Source organism: Gymnoscopelus microlampas (genome assembly GCF_963454915.1).
Source record: "Gymnoscopelus microlampas genome assembly, chromosome: 1".
NCBI lineage: Eukaryota > Metazoa > Chordata > Actinopteri > Myctophiformes > Myctophidae > Gymnoscopelus > Gymnoscopelus microlampas.
The window spans coordinates 38,435,134-38,452,512 of record NC_139962.1 but is presented as its reverse complement, the minus strand read 5'-3'; the positions used below and the strand labels follow the sequence as shown (position 1 = coordinate 38,452,512).

Sequence of the window (17,379 nt, the reverse complement as noted above, 5' to 3'; positions counted from 1 at the left end):
GAACAGAGTGACATCCAATACAGGAGAAGTAGTTTGTCATTTCTTTGTGAGGATTTCCTGAGCTATATGATACAACACTCGTGAATGGACTAGTGAGAGAGAGAATTGTCTGTCTCTTGTCGTGCTCGCTTGTCTTACCATGGTTTACACACTGGAGACATAGAAATTGCTGATGATTCCGCTATCAAATTAACAAAATGTCACTTGAACAGAAAGGCAATTTTTTTGTAATTCAAGTAACGCAATTATTTTGATCGCATCCGGTGTTAATGCTCCTTTACTGTCTTGTCTGATGACAATGCTGACACATTGATGACATTCATACTAATTTGTGTTTTTCTTTCCCCTCTCCTGGCCCATCATCTTTCCACTCTCCCCTGGTGATTCCTCTGGTGAAAGAGCGTGAGTCGAGCACGGTACGTTCACACTCTTCTTCAGTTCTTCTGTCCACTCTTCTTATCGGCTCTGTCTTTTGACATTGACTCGCTCTGTTCTCTTGCTCTGTTTGGTGATTAGGTGTACTTTGCATAGATCTGTAGGTATACCGCGAGACAGAAATCCTTGCCGTCTGTGTAAGAACACACACCTTTTGTACTCATGGGGGGGGGGGGGGGGGGGGGGGGGGGGCTTAAGCTGACTGAAATTGAATAATGAAGTCTGCCCAAATAAGCCAGTGCCATCTAATCCAGGTGGAAAATGACTCCCAAGCACTGGGCAGGGATTAGTACTCGGCTAGCCGCTTTAATTTCAGCACAATTAAAAGCGACTTTGACTGAGCTTCTCCTCTCCCCTCGCCACCTTAGAGGATTACTTTCACCTATATCCAATTCTAAACTCTTATTTATGATCTCCCTGTCTTTTGTCCTTTTGCGTGTACCATCTTTATTCTTCATCATCTTCCCTTGTATTTCCTACCATATTGCTTCCCATAATAGTTATCTCTCTGACTTTCCTTCTCCCTCTCACTCCCTCTTCTCATGTTAAAGTTCCTGTTTATCGGGCTAGTTCAAATCTCCAGTTAGCTGGGGCGCGACACTCTGTCGGATCTGCTCAGCCAGATTGAGTTCCCATTGACTGCCTAGCGTGAATGGGCCCACTCATGTCTGAAGGGAACCAATCCCCCCGCCCCCACCACTGGTGATTTGCTCCTGCCAATACTACCTCTGCCGAACCCCAGTACACCAACACATGCATCGCCTTTCCTGTCCTGTCGTGCTGGGTCATCTGATAGGGGCGTTATTGAGTCTAAGCATGCCTTAAAAGGTCACAGACTTAGATGCTCAGGCAGACAAGACAGTTGGTGTGTGTGTGTGTGTGTGTGTGTGTGTGTGTGTGTGTGTGTGTGTGTGTGTGTGTGTGTGTGTGTGTGTGTGTGTGTGTGTGTGTGTGTGTGTGTGTGTGTGTGTGTGTGTGTGTGTGTGTGTGTGTGTGTGTGTGTGTGTGTGTGTGTGTGTGTGGGGGGGGGGGGGGGGGGGGCAGGCATACTGTCAGAGCTTAGGAGATATTTATCCTGTCAGTCAACTCCCCTCTCTCCTCTCCCTTTATCCGAGGCTAACTGATGCTATTTGTACCTTCTTTCCCCCCCCCCAACTTTTTTTTTGGCTACAATGATAACATTCATTTCCATCTTTTGAGCTGTGATGGAGAGATGAGGGAATGAGAGAAAAGAGGGCATGGTTGACTGAAAGAGTCAGGAGAAATCTGATTCATTGTGTGCCGGCCAAGGCAGGGGCACAGTGCCTTTTGAAAAGGGGACGTGGGCAGGGGGTGCTACCGAACACGGCCCAACCACAGTCACTAGCGCCTCCTTCTACTCCTCTCCATTTCCTTCCCTCCCTCTGCCCAGGAGGTCTTTTTTTCTCTCTGTTCCCCTCTTTGTCTTTATTTTGAAGCTGTATCTTTTTTGTTTGTTCTGCCTTTCTCTCCCTCTCCTTAATTCTGTATTTCTCAACTGGGCTGTCGCTGTTTCTGATAGAGGCTGAGATTTGTTGGGCTGGCTGACAGCTTGGCTCACTGGTCTCCAGAGCTTCCTCTCCCTCTCCGGCTGCCTGTCTGCACACTTGGCAATACCACCCAACCAATGCCCTGACTATAAAAACCTTCTTTGCAGCTTCTGAGAGGATGCCAGCCTGTCCGGGCATGCCCGCTAGTGGGGTAAACCCAGTGCCACACTGCTAGGCTCTCACTGGGTGCCAACTCCCTTTCCTGTTTTTTTGCTTTAGCCGTTTCTTTCTTCTCTTTACTTTACTTCTTATATCCATCTTGTGTGTTGGCACTCCTTTTTGCCCTATTTTTTGCTTTTTGGACTCTATGGTGCCAGTATTTCTGCCCATTTCTCTGTATCTTGTCTTTGATTTCCATTGACTCTCCTCTCTCACTCCTTTTCTACTGGTGTTTAGTCACTATCTGTGCCACAAAGAGTGGTCATAGTAGGTTAAGCCCTGGCAGTTGCAGAATGAGGGAGACTGCTGACTTGGGTTTAATTTAGTTTTGCGTGGGTATGCAGTGCATGTCCACGAGAAAGTAGGCATATAGGAAAATAAGCTGTGCTATCTCCCATACATTTTTTTAAATTGTTGCTGGTGCTTCTTGTGTCTCTGACACGGTGTCGTTAAGGCTCTGGGAGAAGATAAAATGTTGTGTACAGCATGTTTGTCTACATGCATTCCCACCCCACTTTAACTTTGCCCTGTGCATCACCTTGCTTGGTGAGCTAATATTATGATCTTCTAATGGCCTTGTGTGTACACGTGTGTTTACACAGCACATCAGTTCGAGATCCAAGGGAAATTTGAATCTCCCCACATCGGCTGGTTTGTTCAGCTGCCCTGTCTGTTTCCTCCTTTCACCGTTGCTTTGGTGACAGCAGGGCTCAGCTGTACCAGAATCCTCTCTGTTCCCTCCCACCTGTCCAATCCAATTCAGTTTGGGCATTTAAACTCCATGGTCAATATTGTGTTTTCTACCTAAGGATAGGATCCTAGAGCCATGCCTAGAGTAGAGTTAAGCTCACTATTTGATGGTCTCTCCGGCTTTTCTGGGTTCTTCTGAGAGGCTGTCATTTAGTGTGTTAAAGCTATATTATATCCACTAAACTGAAGAGCATTTGCACTGAATTGCTTACTCTTGTGCTTCTTTTAATCCACAGAGCAGTGGAGTTTATTTCTGTGTAGAACTCGTGCAGATAGTTACCAACGTTAAGTTGTGGTGGAGTTTGCTAATAATAAATGGAGAGCTTGCTGCCTGAAATTATTTAATCACAGTGAAATACTGAGGAAGGTGTCCAATAGTAGCGTTCAGAGGAATATTTTTGTGTCTGTTTATTGGCATATTCTGTAAATAAGGGTACTGTAGAAAGCTAGTCAGTGGTTTTAAATAGACCATAATGCCTTGCGGCTGTCCAATGTAACTGAATCCGGGTTTAGTGCAAACCCATGTCATTAAAACAAAGTGCCCACAAACTCATTACTTCACAAAAACATTTTCCATTTTGTTTTTGTTTGTGTCACTTTTTTTTAAACTTTTGTTGGTAATAAAAACACCTTCCAATGTATTCTTATTGTAACACTAAACCGGTTTGAGCTATGGACACTACATTTGCAAGGCATTATGAAGGTGTAAAACCACCACCTAGGTTGTCTTAGCATGAGTCTTAGCATATTTTGTAGAGTGATGAGATTTCTTTGCACCTTGTTGGCAGAATAACTCTGTGTCGCCATCGGACAGCCTCCGGGCCGCTAGCGAGAAGCACCGTGGTTCCTCTGATTACGGCCTTGATTCCAAGAAACGCAAGGTGGACGACAAGGACAGCATGAGCAGATACGTGAGTGTTTTCGTTTTTTTTTTTTCCCGAAGAAAGATTTTTTGTCATCTTTCTTTGGTATACCTCAGAATTGGTCTCTTGTTTCAAATCACCAACACTAAACTAAAACAAAGAGTGTGTGACGATGTCACCCTACTTGTAAATGGGTGTGAATCTTTTTGACAAGTGGTGATGATTAATCATGCAACGGCGTTCTTAACATTGCTGCCGGTCGGCAAAGCTAAACCTGTTACGTCTTAATTACAGGACAGCGATGGGGACAAGAGCGATGACTTGGTAGTGGACGTATCTAACGAGGTAAGTGTATGTTGTGAATCACATTACACAGCCTGAAAGCTGCATGGTGATGGGCTAAAACATTACACGGGCTCTTTTGTCAAATGTCTATGGATACTTAAGATCTTTCACGCCCCTGGCAAAAAGAAAATAGTGTTTCACAACAGTTTTTCTCCCATAAAGATGCTGAAGAGATAAGGGTAGGATGATACAATCAAACATCATGTGTGTTCTGTATACCCTGTAAAATCCTGAGTGTTAATTTAACTCCTGAGTGTAAAAATTGAACCGTTTTACAGTGCATGTATGTGTATTTATCAGTGTTTGCACATGTGTCCCCAGTTTGTTTGACCTTTCCGTGTACATGCCACTGGCTTTCCACTAGTCTGTTTGCTCAGTGCCTCTCTCGCTCTCTTCTCTCTCTCTCTCTCCGTCTGTCGTTTCTCTCTCTTAAGGATCCGGCTACTCCTCGGGCAAGCCCTGCTCACTCGCCTCCGGAGAACGGCCTTGACAAATCACGGGTCCTCAAGAAGGATGCCGCCCCCAACAGCCCCGCCTCTGTGGCGTCCTCAGGCAGCACCCCTTCCTCCAAAGCAAAGGACCACACCCATGTGAGTGCTAATACAGTGCTTTGTACAGGAGAGTGATTCATAAAGGAGAGAGGAAATAAGATGGGAGTTGGGTGGGGGGGGGGGGGGGGGGGGGGTCTGACTACAGACTAAATGGGCATTCATCAAGTGGTCTCTGTGTGTGTGTGTGTGTGTGTGTGTGTGTGTGTGTGTGTGTGTGTGTGTGTGTGTGTGTGTGTGTAAGACCAATACAAGAGAGGCTTAACAGTTGACTGCTGTAACGGGCCTGTGGGAGGTGAGGGTGGCTGCAATCCCAGGAGATTCACTTGCATGGCCCACACCTCTCGATCTCCTTTATGGCTTATACACAATAAATGTCCAATTCTGCCCTGGCCCTGTGCCATAAATAACCCACTGTCACAATGTCAGGGGAATTGCTGCCTTCTTCCAGCCCCTCCTTTGCTCTCCCACATTCAATACCCCCCACACGCGTTAAATGGCATCAGTATGTCAATGAGACAAAACCAGCAGCAAGACACTTGCCTTTTTGTAGCCACTCTTAGACCCATGCATTAGGTGCTAGAATTAGTTTGGATTATCTTGGGCAGTCGATTCAAAATGTCACTCTGCATTTTCCTACCATCAGTCACTTTCAACTTTGGAATTTTGTCTCATTTCGTTTTGTTTCATTGTATCTAACTGTGTATGTGTTCTTTGTGTAGATTACATTTTAACTTGCATTAAAAAAAAAACATTTTTTTCCTTTTCTCTATTGTTGTACAATATTGATTGTTGCACCAAAAGTGAAAGTATCTCTCTTTTTGTGTACGTTCCTTTTAGAACGACAAGTCGTCCACGCCTGGCCTAAAGTCCAACACACCGACCCCGAGGAATGAAGCACCAACGCCAGGCACCAGCACCACTCCAGGACTACGGCCCTTAGCAATGGGCAAACCACCTGGCATGGAGGCACTGGGTAAGTCTGTACACATGCTTTAATTTACACATGAATGTATATTCATGAGTGTGTATGTGTATATTCATGTGAATGTATATCATGAATATCTGGAATTATTTGTCCTGCTTATCAGCTATATCGTCGCTGTCCGGCGGGAACCGGCTAACTCCATTTTCAACCATTTTACGTCTGTGTAAAAAAAAAAGAATTAACCAATGAAAAGTATCAAAAAGCACCTCTGACAAAACCTCCCAACTCCATTGGATCCTCAAACTGTCCCTCAAACCACGCAACTCCACCCGCTCTCCTCATGCTGCTGTGCCGTTCCACAGCACAACGCAGTGAGCGGACACAGACAGAGGACAGATCTGCCGCGGACATAAACAAACTGTAACGACGCAGGGTTTTCCCCCCGCAGTCTGTTAAAACGATGCAGTCTACCTGTTAATCAAACTTAGCACTGATGCTAATGTTATGAAAACAAGTAATTCTATTTCTAAAATCTATGAAGTGTTTAATGAGGAGAGCAAGCCCCCATTTGAAACCTCTCCCTCCGCTGCGATTGGAGCTATTGTCAGGCGTCAGCTGTTCGGACAAAACTCCTAACTCCACTTGAGCTGGATTTGGGTAAAGTGGTGATAATATAATGATACATGCAAGTATCTGACAATATATAAAGTCACTATACCGACTTTGATGAGGCAGCATTGCTTTGTTTTAAAAAATACAAGGTTTTCTTAATTTCCTGAAAAATCTATATTTTGTTTTTTCATTTCCTGAAAAATGAGCGTTTTGGAGTTAGCTGATTGCGGCCGGACAGCAGAGATATGTATATCTGGGTTTCCGCTGGACATTTTACTTGCCGGCCAACATGACAAACAAGATTATATTTCATATATTTGATTGGCCATAATGTAATAGACGCGTGCAGTTGGGTGGTGCATGTGCACCACCCAACTGATCACTATACCTCGTTACTGTAACGCAGTTACATGTCATCATAGATGCCTGTGTTTCCTAAACCATAAATTATCTACTCCATCATGCAGAGGTGTCGCTAGCCATAAAAACAGAGTAGAAACGACTGACACGAGTGACATACTGTATATCTACAATGAGCTATAAATAGATCTACATGCTTACACCATGTCGTGTGGTTGTGTAGGCCTGTAGATCTGCTCTTTTTTTTTTTTTGGTATGCAACACTTATTTATTTTTTCACTCTACTCATATCAGAACCATTAGATTATTTGACCTGTTTCTATCCTTGTTTTCCTTGCTCGTCTTTCTATCTCTGTTCTTCATCCCTTTCCTGAAAACTACAAATAGCTTGTACGAAAAATAATTTCATCATCTTCTTTACACCTGTAAACCTGATTAAAAATTACACCATTAAATCTGATTCTAATTTTGATACACAGATATGTGCAGCTTCACTACACACATAGTAGCACTATATACTGTATGCAATAATTAAGTGTCTTTTATGTTGAATAACGTTCCTGCCGTTTAATCAGCTGCCCCTGCCCTTCGTACACCACTGTCTATTGCGGGCTCCTATGCCACTCCTTTCGCTATGATGGGCCATCATGAGATGAATGGCTCCTTGACCAGCCCAGGAGTCTATGCTGGTCTTCATATCTCACCTCAGATGAGCGCCGCTGCAGCAGCTGCATATGGACGCTCGCCAATGGTGAGATTCCTCCTCAACTGTTTGGTCGCCATGAGGACCTATTCATATGAAGAGTTTACCTACAAAATGAGATACCCACCATTTATGAGGGAGTAACTCTTGTTACATTGTTACTTGTTACAAACAAATTGTTACATTTGATATAGGAAAATACTTAAGTAAAGTACATAGTTGACACTTTGACCTACTGATCCCTGATATTTGAGTGTCAGTTTCCATAACAGATGCTATAGTATAGCATTTTGGACTACAATTATTAACTAGAGCATTTATGTATAACTTTATTATAGTGTAGTCTTACTTACAGCTGGATTAACACAGCTCGTCAGAATTATCCTTAATACACACAGTACATATTTAAACCCTTGCTCAATCATATCTTCATCTTTTTTTTAAAGATCTTTTTGCAAAATGACTCGCAGTCACTTAAACATCTATTGCCTATTTGAACAATTGCTTGTTTCAGTGCGTCTTTTTTCATGCTCCAGCTTACTTTATGTACATAATGAAAGTACTAATCAACATTGGCTTATTCACTTTGATGTTAGTTGGCAAGATGCTTAAGGCTTAGAGAACAAGGCACTACCCCCAAATTTATATCATTATTTGTAGAACTCCCAGGCTTTCATTAGCATTTGCAAGTAGAGTGTTAGCCTTGTGTAAATCTTCCATTTATGTAATGCAATGGAATCTGGGCCTTTCCAAGGAATTTTCTTGGAAACAACTATATGAGGGTACCTCAGGGCATAATGCACATACATCTGCATTTCAAATGTTATCTTAGCCTAATATAGCTTAACCGCTTATTGTTTGCTTGCTCCTACAGGCAGGATTTGATCCGCACCCTCACATGAGAGCCCCGGGCCTACCAGCGAGCCTCAGCTCCATCTCTGGTGGAAAACCGTGAGTCTTAATAATAATTGATAAAGTGACAGTTACCTGATTGCGTTTTTGTTAGAAAATATATCATCAGTAGCAGGTACTGTTCTTATTTGTACAACCAGTTGGCAATCCTTACTGATTGCCATAATTTTGGATTTACTCATAACTTGATGTTGGCTTCACCCAATTACTGTCCCTCTTTCCTCTGCAGGGCATATTCTTTTCACGTAAGCGCTGATGGTCAGATGCAGCCCGTGCCCTTCCCTCCAGATGCACTGATCGGCCCAGGCATCCCACGGCACGCACGTCAGATCAACACGCTGAGCCATGGAGAAGTGGTGTGCGCTGTCACCATCAGTAACCCAACACGCCACGTCTATACCGGGGGCAAGGGCTGCGTGAAGATCTGGGACATCAGCCAACCAGGCAGCAAGAGCCCAGTCTCGCAGCTTGACTGCCTGGTAACTAAGTCATCAGCTGTTGTTTAACGCTATGAGCCATAGGGCTCACGAAAACGCTCTATACTCCAGTGCTTTTTATTTGTTATAATTAAGATTATATTGATTTAATTTGAACTATTGACTCTTTGCAACAACAGCGAGGGCTTGATTTGTAATGTGCTTACAGTATATATGGTCTTTAACGTAATGAGTCACTTTCATATCAAGCTCCTCAAACATCAAATGTAGCCTGACTTTCCTTGCACATTTGTTTTCCTCCGCCCACCTCCCAAGCTTATGGAGATGTGGATAATTCAGCGAAGCATCTTTGCTGTGCTGAAATAATCCTTGGTTAGGGGAGGGAATGCTGCTGAGTAATGTTGTTCCTATTGGCCAAGCCTGCCTGTTATTACCCAGCCCATTACTCCTTTCCAACTGCCTTTCATTTTGTCAGTTTGATACTGTTACTCCGTACCTTAGCCCATCTGGCCTCCAAGTGATGGGGTCTTATGAAGATGTCAGGGTGCAGTTTTTCCCCCCTTCTTTCTTTTGTCCTTTTTTTTCCCTTTTAATTCAACCGAGAGCCTCTGTGGATCTATTGATCTCTCACTCTTCATTCTGCTCTTCTGGAGCCTAGCCAACATGCGCACCCCCACTCTGCCTCCCTTGTTAGAGCTGACAACCACATCTTCACTCTAACATGAAGGAGAGGGTGCTGCATGCTTAAAAAGTTAGCTTGTCAGGGAAAAAGCTCTTGGGTATAAGGGATGGAACGTTTCTTGATGGGTCTCTGGCGGAGTTCCTGAAGTAACTCAAAGATTCACTAAAGTGTGTTGGCAGTCTTACTCCATAGCATCTTAGAGTTGAAGATGCACATAAATTGGATATTTTAGTGCAGTATTTGCCCTGAATAATGTGTATGCTTTAAAATTTAAACCAACCAATTTATGATTCTCTTTTTGCACCCACACCAGAACAGGGACAATTACATTCGTTCTTGCAAGTTGCTGCCTGATGGTCGCACCCTGATCGTGGGCGGCGAGGCCAGCACGCTGACCATCTGGGACCTGGCCTCACAGACGCCTCGCATAAAGGCAGAGCTCACTTCCTCAGCCCCGGCCTGCTACGCTCTGGCTATCAGCCCTGACGCTAAGGTCTGCTTCTCCTGCTGCTCAGATGGGAACATCGCCGTGTGGGACCTCCATAATCAGACCCTCGTTAGGTCAGTACAACACGATTGGACAGTATTCTATTTTTAATCACTGTAACAAATAAGAAGTAGTGCCAGATACTTTAGCGGTAAGTATATATTTTTTCCGCTAGTGGTTAGCAGTCTCGGTTATCACAGTTTTCTATGCACTTCCTCTTTCTTTTGCTGACTGAGTTGTCTGGTGGTTGTGGTATTTCAGGCAGTTCCAAGGTCACACAGATGGAGCCAGCTGCATTGACATCTCCCATGATGGGACCAAACTGTGGACCGGTGGGCTGGATAACACTGTGCGCTCCTGGGATCTGAGGGAGGGACGGCAACTCCAGCAACATGACTTCACGTCTCAGGTACACACATGTATAGCCCACAGATGTTTCTGCAGTCATTGGCTTGGATGCGCAATTTCCCTAGCTCATGCAAAATGACCGGAGTTGATTTCATGAGAATGGTGATGACACCGATCAGACAATCTCATAGTACTCTTGAATTGGGTGGCAGTGGCTCAGGAGGTAGAGCGGCCGCTTGGGAAACCTTGGTTTGTGTCGGAAGTGTCCTTAAGGCCAGACCGCACCAATGCAACTAGTCGCAACTCCTTACAACAAAACAGTTTTAAGGGCAGTCCACACCAATGCAACTCCTTGCAACTGCCATTTGGGATGGTTGCAAGTAGTTGCATGTTGCAAGGAGTTGCATTGGTGGGGACTTGCCTTTAGGCAAGACACTGAACTGAAGACTTGCATGGTTTCCTTTGTCATTGGTGTGAATGTGTGTATACATGGGTGAATGTAATGCACATTGTTAAGCACGTTGGATAAAGGTACTATATTAATGCACCATTTATTTGCTATTTTGATTGGTTCTGACCAAATTAACTGAAACATACATTACCTTCTCTGCCCTGAGCACCAACTTGCTCTTAGCTACATTGAAGCATATGGAAGTACCTCATAGCGATTGGTTTCTTGAAATTTTACTTATTAGTGGAGCGGCTAAATGCTTTTTTCTGGCAGAATCTTTCAGTTGACGATAAAAGCGTGAAAATTGGCATGAGCAGTCTCCATGGGTCACTTGACAAGAATATTGTCTGAGCCATTTGTAATTTCAAGATGGCGGCCATTTTTCAAGATGGCCGACACTTTAGTGGAGCATTTAAGTTATATAATGGTTCATTTGGTGATACAAGTATGAAAATTGGCATGAGCAGTCTCTGTGGGTCATTTGACAATAAGTCACCCACAGCTACTTGAAATTTCAAAATGGCGGCCATTTTTCAAGATGGCCACCACCTTAGTGGAGCAGTTAAGCTTAAGAAATCATTTAGTTGGTGATACAAGCATGAAAATTGCCATGAGCCGTCTCAAAAGGTCATTTGACAAGAAACCGCCCACAGCCACTTGAAATTTCAAGATGTCTGCCGTGCGCCATGTGGATCCTTAAATGATACCTTTTCTCATAGAAATGTATTGGGTTCCTCAAAAAGCTCTGTCAAGAGAGGTTGTTTGACTGTGTTTTGTCTGACTCCTCGCCCACAAGCTGTCCAGTTTTGTAAAACCTGTCAGGAGTTGCCTCCCACCGGCATAGCTCTCAGTGTTCACTGAGGTAGGCTTACACAAGCTCCCTTACCACGACAAGGTAACAGTCACAAGGGAGGATAATATATATCTTTTTGTTTTAAACTAACAGCCATTACATGTGTCAAATAGATACTAAGGGGTGGGGAAACAAAAAATAAGATGAATAAATTAACACAGTTGTGGTGCTGATAAGCACAGTTGTGGTGCTGAACGGACAGTGCTCCAAAATTATGAGCAATGGCTAACACTGAATGGCAATAGCCACGGAACCATGACAAACTATACTAAGGAACTAAACTGAAAATGTGCTTCACTGTTAGATATGGCAGTGGAAGGTAGTGGAAGCAATGTTAGAAAGTAACAACTGAAAATTACACAGTAATAGACTAGATACAAAGTAAAACATGATGCGCCGATGTGGCGAGGGGAAGCCGAGCCATAGGCCTACCCTTGAAAACACAGAGGACAACGGGGAATAACTCTGGCAAAATAAACATGCAAATATAGGTTCTAGCAGGGGCAATTACATAGGCATGTGAAACTGGGTCCATATCTGAAGCACTTACACCTTCCAGTACATGCCTTGGTGCACCCACAATTGGTCAACTCCCAACAACTCTCCGCAATAGGTGGAAGTGGAGTCCAGAAGACTTTCCACTTCTCGTCCTGTTCCACCCATCTGATTGCAAATAAATGTACATTTTGTGGGAGGGGTTTGGATGTTGAATTCTGAATATTTTGAGTAGCTGTTGATGGCACCTGTGTCTCCATCTACCCCTGGTGCAGATCTTCTCACTGGGCTACTGTCCAACGGGTGAATGGTTGGCTGTCGGCATGGAGAGCAGCAACGTGGAGGTTCTCCACCACACCAAGCCTGACAAATACCAGCTGCACCTGCATGAAAGCTGTGTCCTTTCACTCAAGTTCGCCTACTGTGGTAAGATAACATGCAGGAAAGTTGTTGTATGCATTCATGCGGACTGATTATTCTTGACTAGACCTGTGCAAGTCCATTTTTAGCGGTGCCAACCGCTCTACACTTGACTATGTCCGTCCGTCCGTCCGTATCAGCACGGGATGAGCACAGCAGAGAAGCAACACATACAAACACACGCACACACACACACACACACACACACACACACACACACACACACACACACACATGGAGCTTGCCTCTGCCATCTCTCCTCTTATTGCCCACACGTGCCACTGCTTATCAAAGAGGGGTGCAGGGACCCCCAGCCTATGTTATGTCCGTGGAAGCACGGGATGAGCACATTATGTCCGTGGAAGCACGGGATGAGCACGGGATTTTAAACAGCTATAACTCCAGTTTGCAGCATGCCACCAAGGCCAAATTTGGTATGTGGACTTAGACCACCAATAGGGACAAGCATGAATTGCTGAAGTTATCAAAGAGGGGTCCAGGGACCCCCAGCGCCCGTATGAGCACGGGATGAGCACGGGATTTTAAACAGCTATAACTCCAGTTTGCAGCATGCCACCAAGTCCACATTTGGTATGTGGACTTAGACCACCAATAGGGACCAGCATGAATTGCTGAAGCCCCGCCCCCTCTGTCTTCCCATTGGCTGGCCTTCAAACAGCCATAACTCAAGTTCGCAGCATGCTACGGAGTTCAAATTTTATACATGGCCTCAAACCACCAATAGGGACGAACTGTAATTATTTAAGCCCCGCCCCCTCTGTCTGCCCATTGGCTGGGCTTTAAACAGACATCATTCCAGTTTGCAGCATGCTACCAAGTAACAATTTGGTACGTGGACTCAGACCACCAATAGGGACGAACTGCAATGAGTTAAGCCCCGCCCCAAAGGCGCCGCTTCCTTCACACAGGGTGTGATTTTTAAATCATGAACGACTATCGCAATCTGCCTCAGACTAGCAGGGTACTGCCTCTGTGCACACTCCGTCTCCGCTGTAGTTCCTTGTCATTGTATTATAAATATATTGATTTTTTTCATTTATTAATACCTCAATGTTGTTGACTTCCACAGCAGTATTTAGGGCAGTTTCTTGCTCAAGTTTTTTTTTCTCCAGATTATTAGTCAGTGCCACTGCCACAACTTCATCCTAGGGGAAACACTGCATCGTCTAAATAGCGCCCCTATGCATTTTTTAAAATTGACCTTGGTTTGTGTTTGTCTTGTTAGTTTTATGCAGAAAACTAGAAGGGTTTCCTTTTATGACTGTTCCTGTAAGCCATGACAATCCTTCAATACAAATGATGTTAAAAATAATAAAGCTTAATTTTCACTCCAATAAAAAAAGGCTCTAATACAGCAAGACGTTTTCTTGTAAGAAATGTAATCTTTTATTCCTCCAAAACACCCAATCGCATAAATATCTAAGACTACAGCACTGGTTAATGTAAATGATGCTCATCACTTCACAGCCTTTGCTGTGACTAATTAAATCATTAACCAACTAATCAATTGGCTAATTAATCAGTGGATTATTTTGAATGGTCTGTTTTTTCTTTAATTGTGTGTTATTTAATAGCTGTTCGTGTAATGGCATTCGTCCTCCTCGGGTCCTTTGTGGCCATTGATGGATAATGTTATTACTTCGTCATATGGTTGCTTTGGCTGCAGGTTGCAAGAATGAATCCTTATTAGAGCAAAAGCCTAAGTGCACCTTGTGACCTAGAATGAGGACAAACTGGCATCATGTGCATGTACTCATGACCTTTATTCTGTGTTCCCAGGTAAATGGTTTGTGAGCACAGGGAAGGACAATCTGCTCAACGCATGGAGGACACCCTATGGTGCTAGCATATTCCAGGTAAAATAAGCCAACCGAGATAACACATGTAACATGCCTACTGTAACTGGTCACACTCTCTTCACTGTCATTTGTCAGAAGGTTAGACAGTATTACATTAGAGGAAAAGGTGTTGATATTTGGCTGAACCAATATCTTGTTATATCATTTTGGGTAAAAAACATCATGTTTAAAAAAAACGCATGTTTATCTTCAAATGTGTTTCAGACCAACTTTTATACTAATCATAGGCTACAGACAGTTCTTCCATAAAGTTAAACTGTCTTTACACAGCTTACTTGTACAACACCCTTCCAGACTTGCATGGTAAACCTGTTGAATGTAAAGCCAGAAAATGTCCAATGTGGATTCCATGGTAACTGTAATATATGGGAGATGATTCTTTTAATTCTACTGTGAAAGTATAATTCTTGATTAAACCGATCTCAAGGTTTTTGAGCTTTATATATTGCTAATATCTAACAAAGGGTGAACTGGCTGCTCAATAATCTAATGTAGACTCCCCATTCACCAACCAACAAATAATAATAAAGCAAGTATCGTAGAAATCTGCCCAACAGATGGTAATGCAGTGGTATAATGACACATTGATCACATGCCTTTGCGCCTGCATTTACCTTAAAGGTCTTATCTTCAAGAAAGAAACCTAATGGCCATTTCTTTTCTTTTTTGTGTTTTTTATTTCAACCTTCACAGTCTAAGGAGTCATCGTCAGTTCTGAGCTGTGACATTTCAGCAGACGACAAGTACATTGTGACGGGCTCTGGTGACAAGAAAGCCACTGTCTACGAGGTCATCTACTAGAGAAACGAGGAGCTGCCTTGCCCCAGAGCTTCAGCACTTCCACTGGCCTGACCAGTCCTACATGTCCTTCAGTGATGACTTCTCCCCCTCTCATCCTGCCTACCACTCCCTCAGACCTTCTACGGACTGGACTACTGCACAGTGGGACCGAGACAGACTGCCGATTGGCTGAGCTTTCACACTGTTAGTGGTGGGCCTGACTTGGCTTCTACTACTTGGACCATGGATTGGAGATGCTGATCTTTTTTTCCCCTTTTTCCCCCCCTCCTTTTGGAGGTCTATTTTTGGGTAAAAAAATGTTTGTGGGTTTTGATTTATTTTTGTTTTTTTACATGAGAAAATGTTTTAACCAATGAAGCAGCGCTTCATTTCAGAGAACCTCTCTCCCTAGATGTGTTGTGTAAAGTGTACATATTGGAGTAAATAAGACATTTTATATACATCTATATATATATATTATAAATATATATATATATATATTTTCATGTCCTGGGTGTACTTGTGATGGTTTACTTTTGCCTCTGTCCTTCATGGGAGATAATTTAGAGAAAGCAGATGTGAACTTCTTTTAAACAATTTAATTTCTGCTTGATTTTTTTTTCTCAAAGCACATTCTCTGGGCTGACCTTTTCAGAAATCAAAATGATGAGAGGAGCACAAAACATTACGAGTTGGAACACTTTGTGGAGTTTTTTTTTATTGCCTTTTGGGACAATGCCTAGTGGAGCTATCCAAATCTGGTCCGATCTGGCTCAGGTCGAGCCAAGGATGGGTCAGCAGTGCCACAAGACCACTGTGGGACTTGTTCTGGGGAATGACATGGATGTAAATTAAATTAATATTTAAAGACTTTTTATGTGTACTAAGTGTACTTTGTCTGTGCTCTCATTCTCCCTGTTTCTTGTACCATTTCTAGATTTTGGGAGATGGGGAATAATTTGCTGTGTTTACCTAACCCATGGACCTCAGCTGGCAGCAGTAGCATTGCAGCAGCAGGCATAAACTGATAAAAGTGCTCTTGTAACCCTGACATAATTGTATGTTGCCCTGTGCCATTGAATCATGGTTAGAGACGGACTTTATTGGTCATTTGGACTGTCGCCATCAACCTGCTTTTTAGGAATCCTACTGCCTTCTGTATCTTACCCATATTCCTGGAGAAAAAAAAAGAGTGGTGGCAATGGCAGAAGGCTACCAATTGGACTACCAATGCTGGTTCCACAGTTTGTCATTCAGTGCCTGTAATTGATGCTGGGGGCAGGAAGGAGTGGTACGTATCAAAACTAAGCACATGGTGGAAAAGTTGCCAGTGTTACCTATGTTGAGTACAAGGCTACAGTGACTGATTGCATTCTCCACTGTGCTTATCCGATCAGCCTTTCCCACAGTCAGAATATGTGGGTGAAACATGCTAGTCTCATGTATGTAGCAAATACTGTCGGCACTGAATAGAAATGTACAGTTGTTAATAAATCAATAAAACTTTTTTTTTTTGTAGAATGGCCGCCTATTTCCTTAACGATTGCCTTACCAGCACAAACGGATTGTCAATTTTCTTTTAACCAATTGGTCCTGCTTCATATTTTGTTGTATTAGGGTGTTGTGCAGCAAAAATGGATCTACAAACGACACAAAATCTTAATATAAATATATGCCTATTATGACGTGCCCTAAATCAAGGCTGCCAACTAATCAGAAGACCTTGGAGTGAGATTTATGCCATGCTCACACTACATTGGGGACATCTGGGATCAGAAACGCCCCTCCCGACAATCTGGGGGGCGTTCTCTACCCCAGCCTAGGTCGGGAGAGATTATCGGGCAAGATTATCTAGTGTGAGTGGTACAAAAATCCCATCTTAAACCGGCCGATTTGCCCACAGGCAATCGGGAACACCCCGATAATCATCAAATATGTTATTTATATGTATCTATTACATCAGTGCTGTCGAGAGAAACGACTACAAGGAGATGTTCAGTGAAAGAGAACACGGCAACCAGTTAAAACAACATGTTGGACAGCTGAGGATTTGCCATATGTAGCAATAACACCAACTGTCTATATAACAGAACTGTTGGTACTGCAAGCTTAGTATGCTATGTTGTTTACATCTGCTTCCGCATATGATCACAGCATGTCAAGGTGCTGCTTTTGCGTTGCTCCGGCAAGCCCGATAAATTTAAATTCTTTAGTGTGTGATGTGCCATTTTGATATATACGTTTTAAACTTAGTGTGTGCATGTTAAAGATAATCTTATAGAAGATAATATTGTCCTGTAGTGTGTGTGATGCAACCAGATTTCAAAATTATTCAAGAGTTGACACCTGTAGTCTGAGCCCAG

The 17,379-nt window shown here is 43.3% G+C and overlaps 1 protein-coding gene across 1 annotated transcript in view; it reads left to right on the top strand.

Moving 5' to 3' along the window:
• The window catches only part of LOC311043565 (transducin-like enhancer protein 3-B), a 38,586-nt gene extending 22,699 nt beyond the window's left edge, over positions 1–15,887 (top strand). The window contains exons 8-20 of the mRNA XM_084054866.1: positions 342–416; positions 3,701–3,823; positions 4,070–4,120; positions 4,555–4,710; positions 5,509–5,644; positions 7,144–7,319; positions 8,146–8,222; positions 8,413–8,662; positions 9,616–9,863; positions 10,051–10,198; positions 12,212–12,362; positions 14,157–14,233; positions 14,930–15,887. Coding sequence (XP_083910992.1) covers positions 342–416; positions 3,701–3,823; positions 4,070–4,120; positions 4,555–4,710; positions 5,509–5,644; positions 7,144–7,319; positions 8,146–8,222; positions 8,413–8,662; positions 9,616–9,863; positions 10,051–10,198; positions 12,212–12,362; positions 14,157–14,233; positions 14,930–15,037 — 1,776 coding nt within the window. The 3' untranslated portion in view covers positions 15,038–15,887. The remainder of the gene's footprint in view (positions 1–341; positions 417–3,700; positions 3,824–4,069; positions 4,121–4,554; positions 4,711–5,508; positions 5,645–7,143; positions 7,320–8,145; positions 8,223–8,412; positions 8,663–9,615; positions 9,864–10,050; positions 10,199–12,211; positions 12,363–14,156; positions 14,234–14,929) is intronic.
• The last annotated feature ends 1,492 nt before the right edge of the window (positions 15,888–17,379 follow it).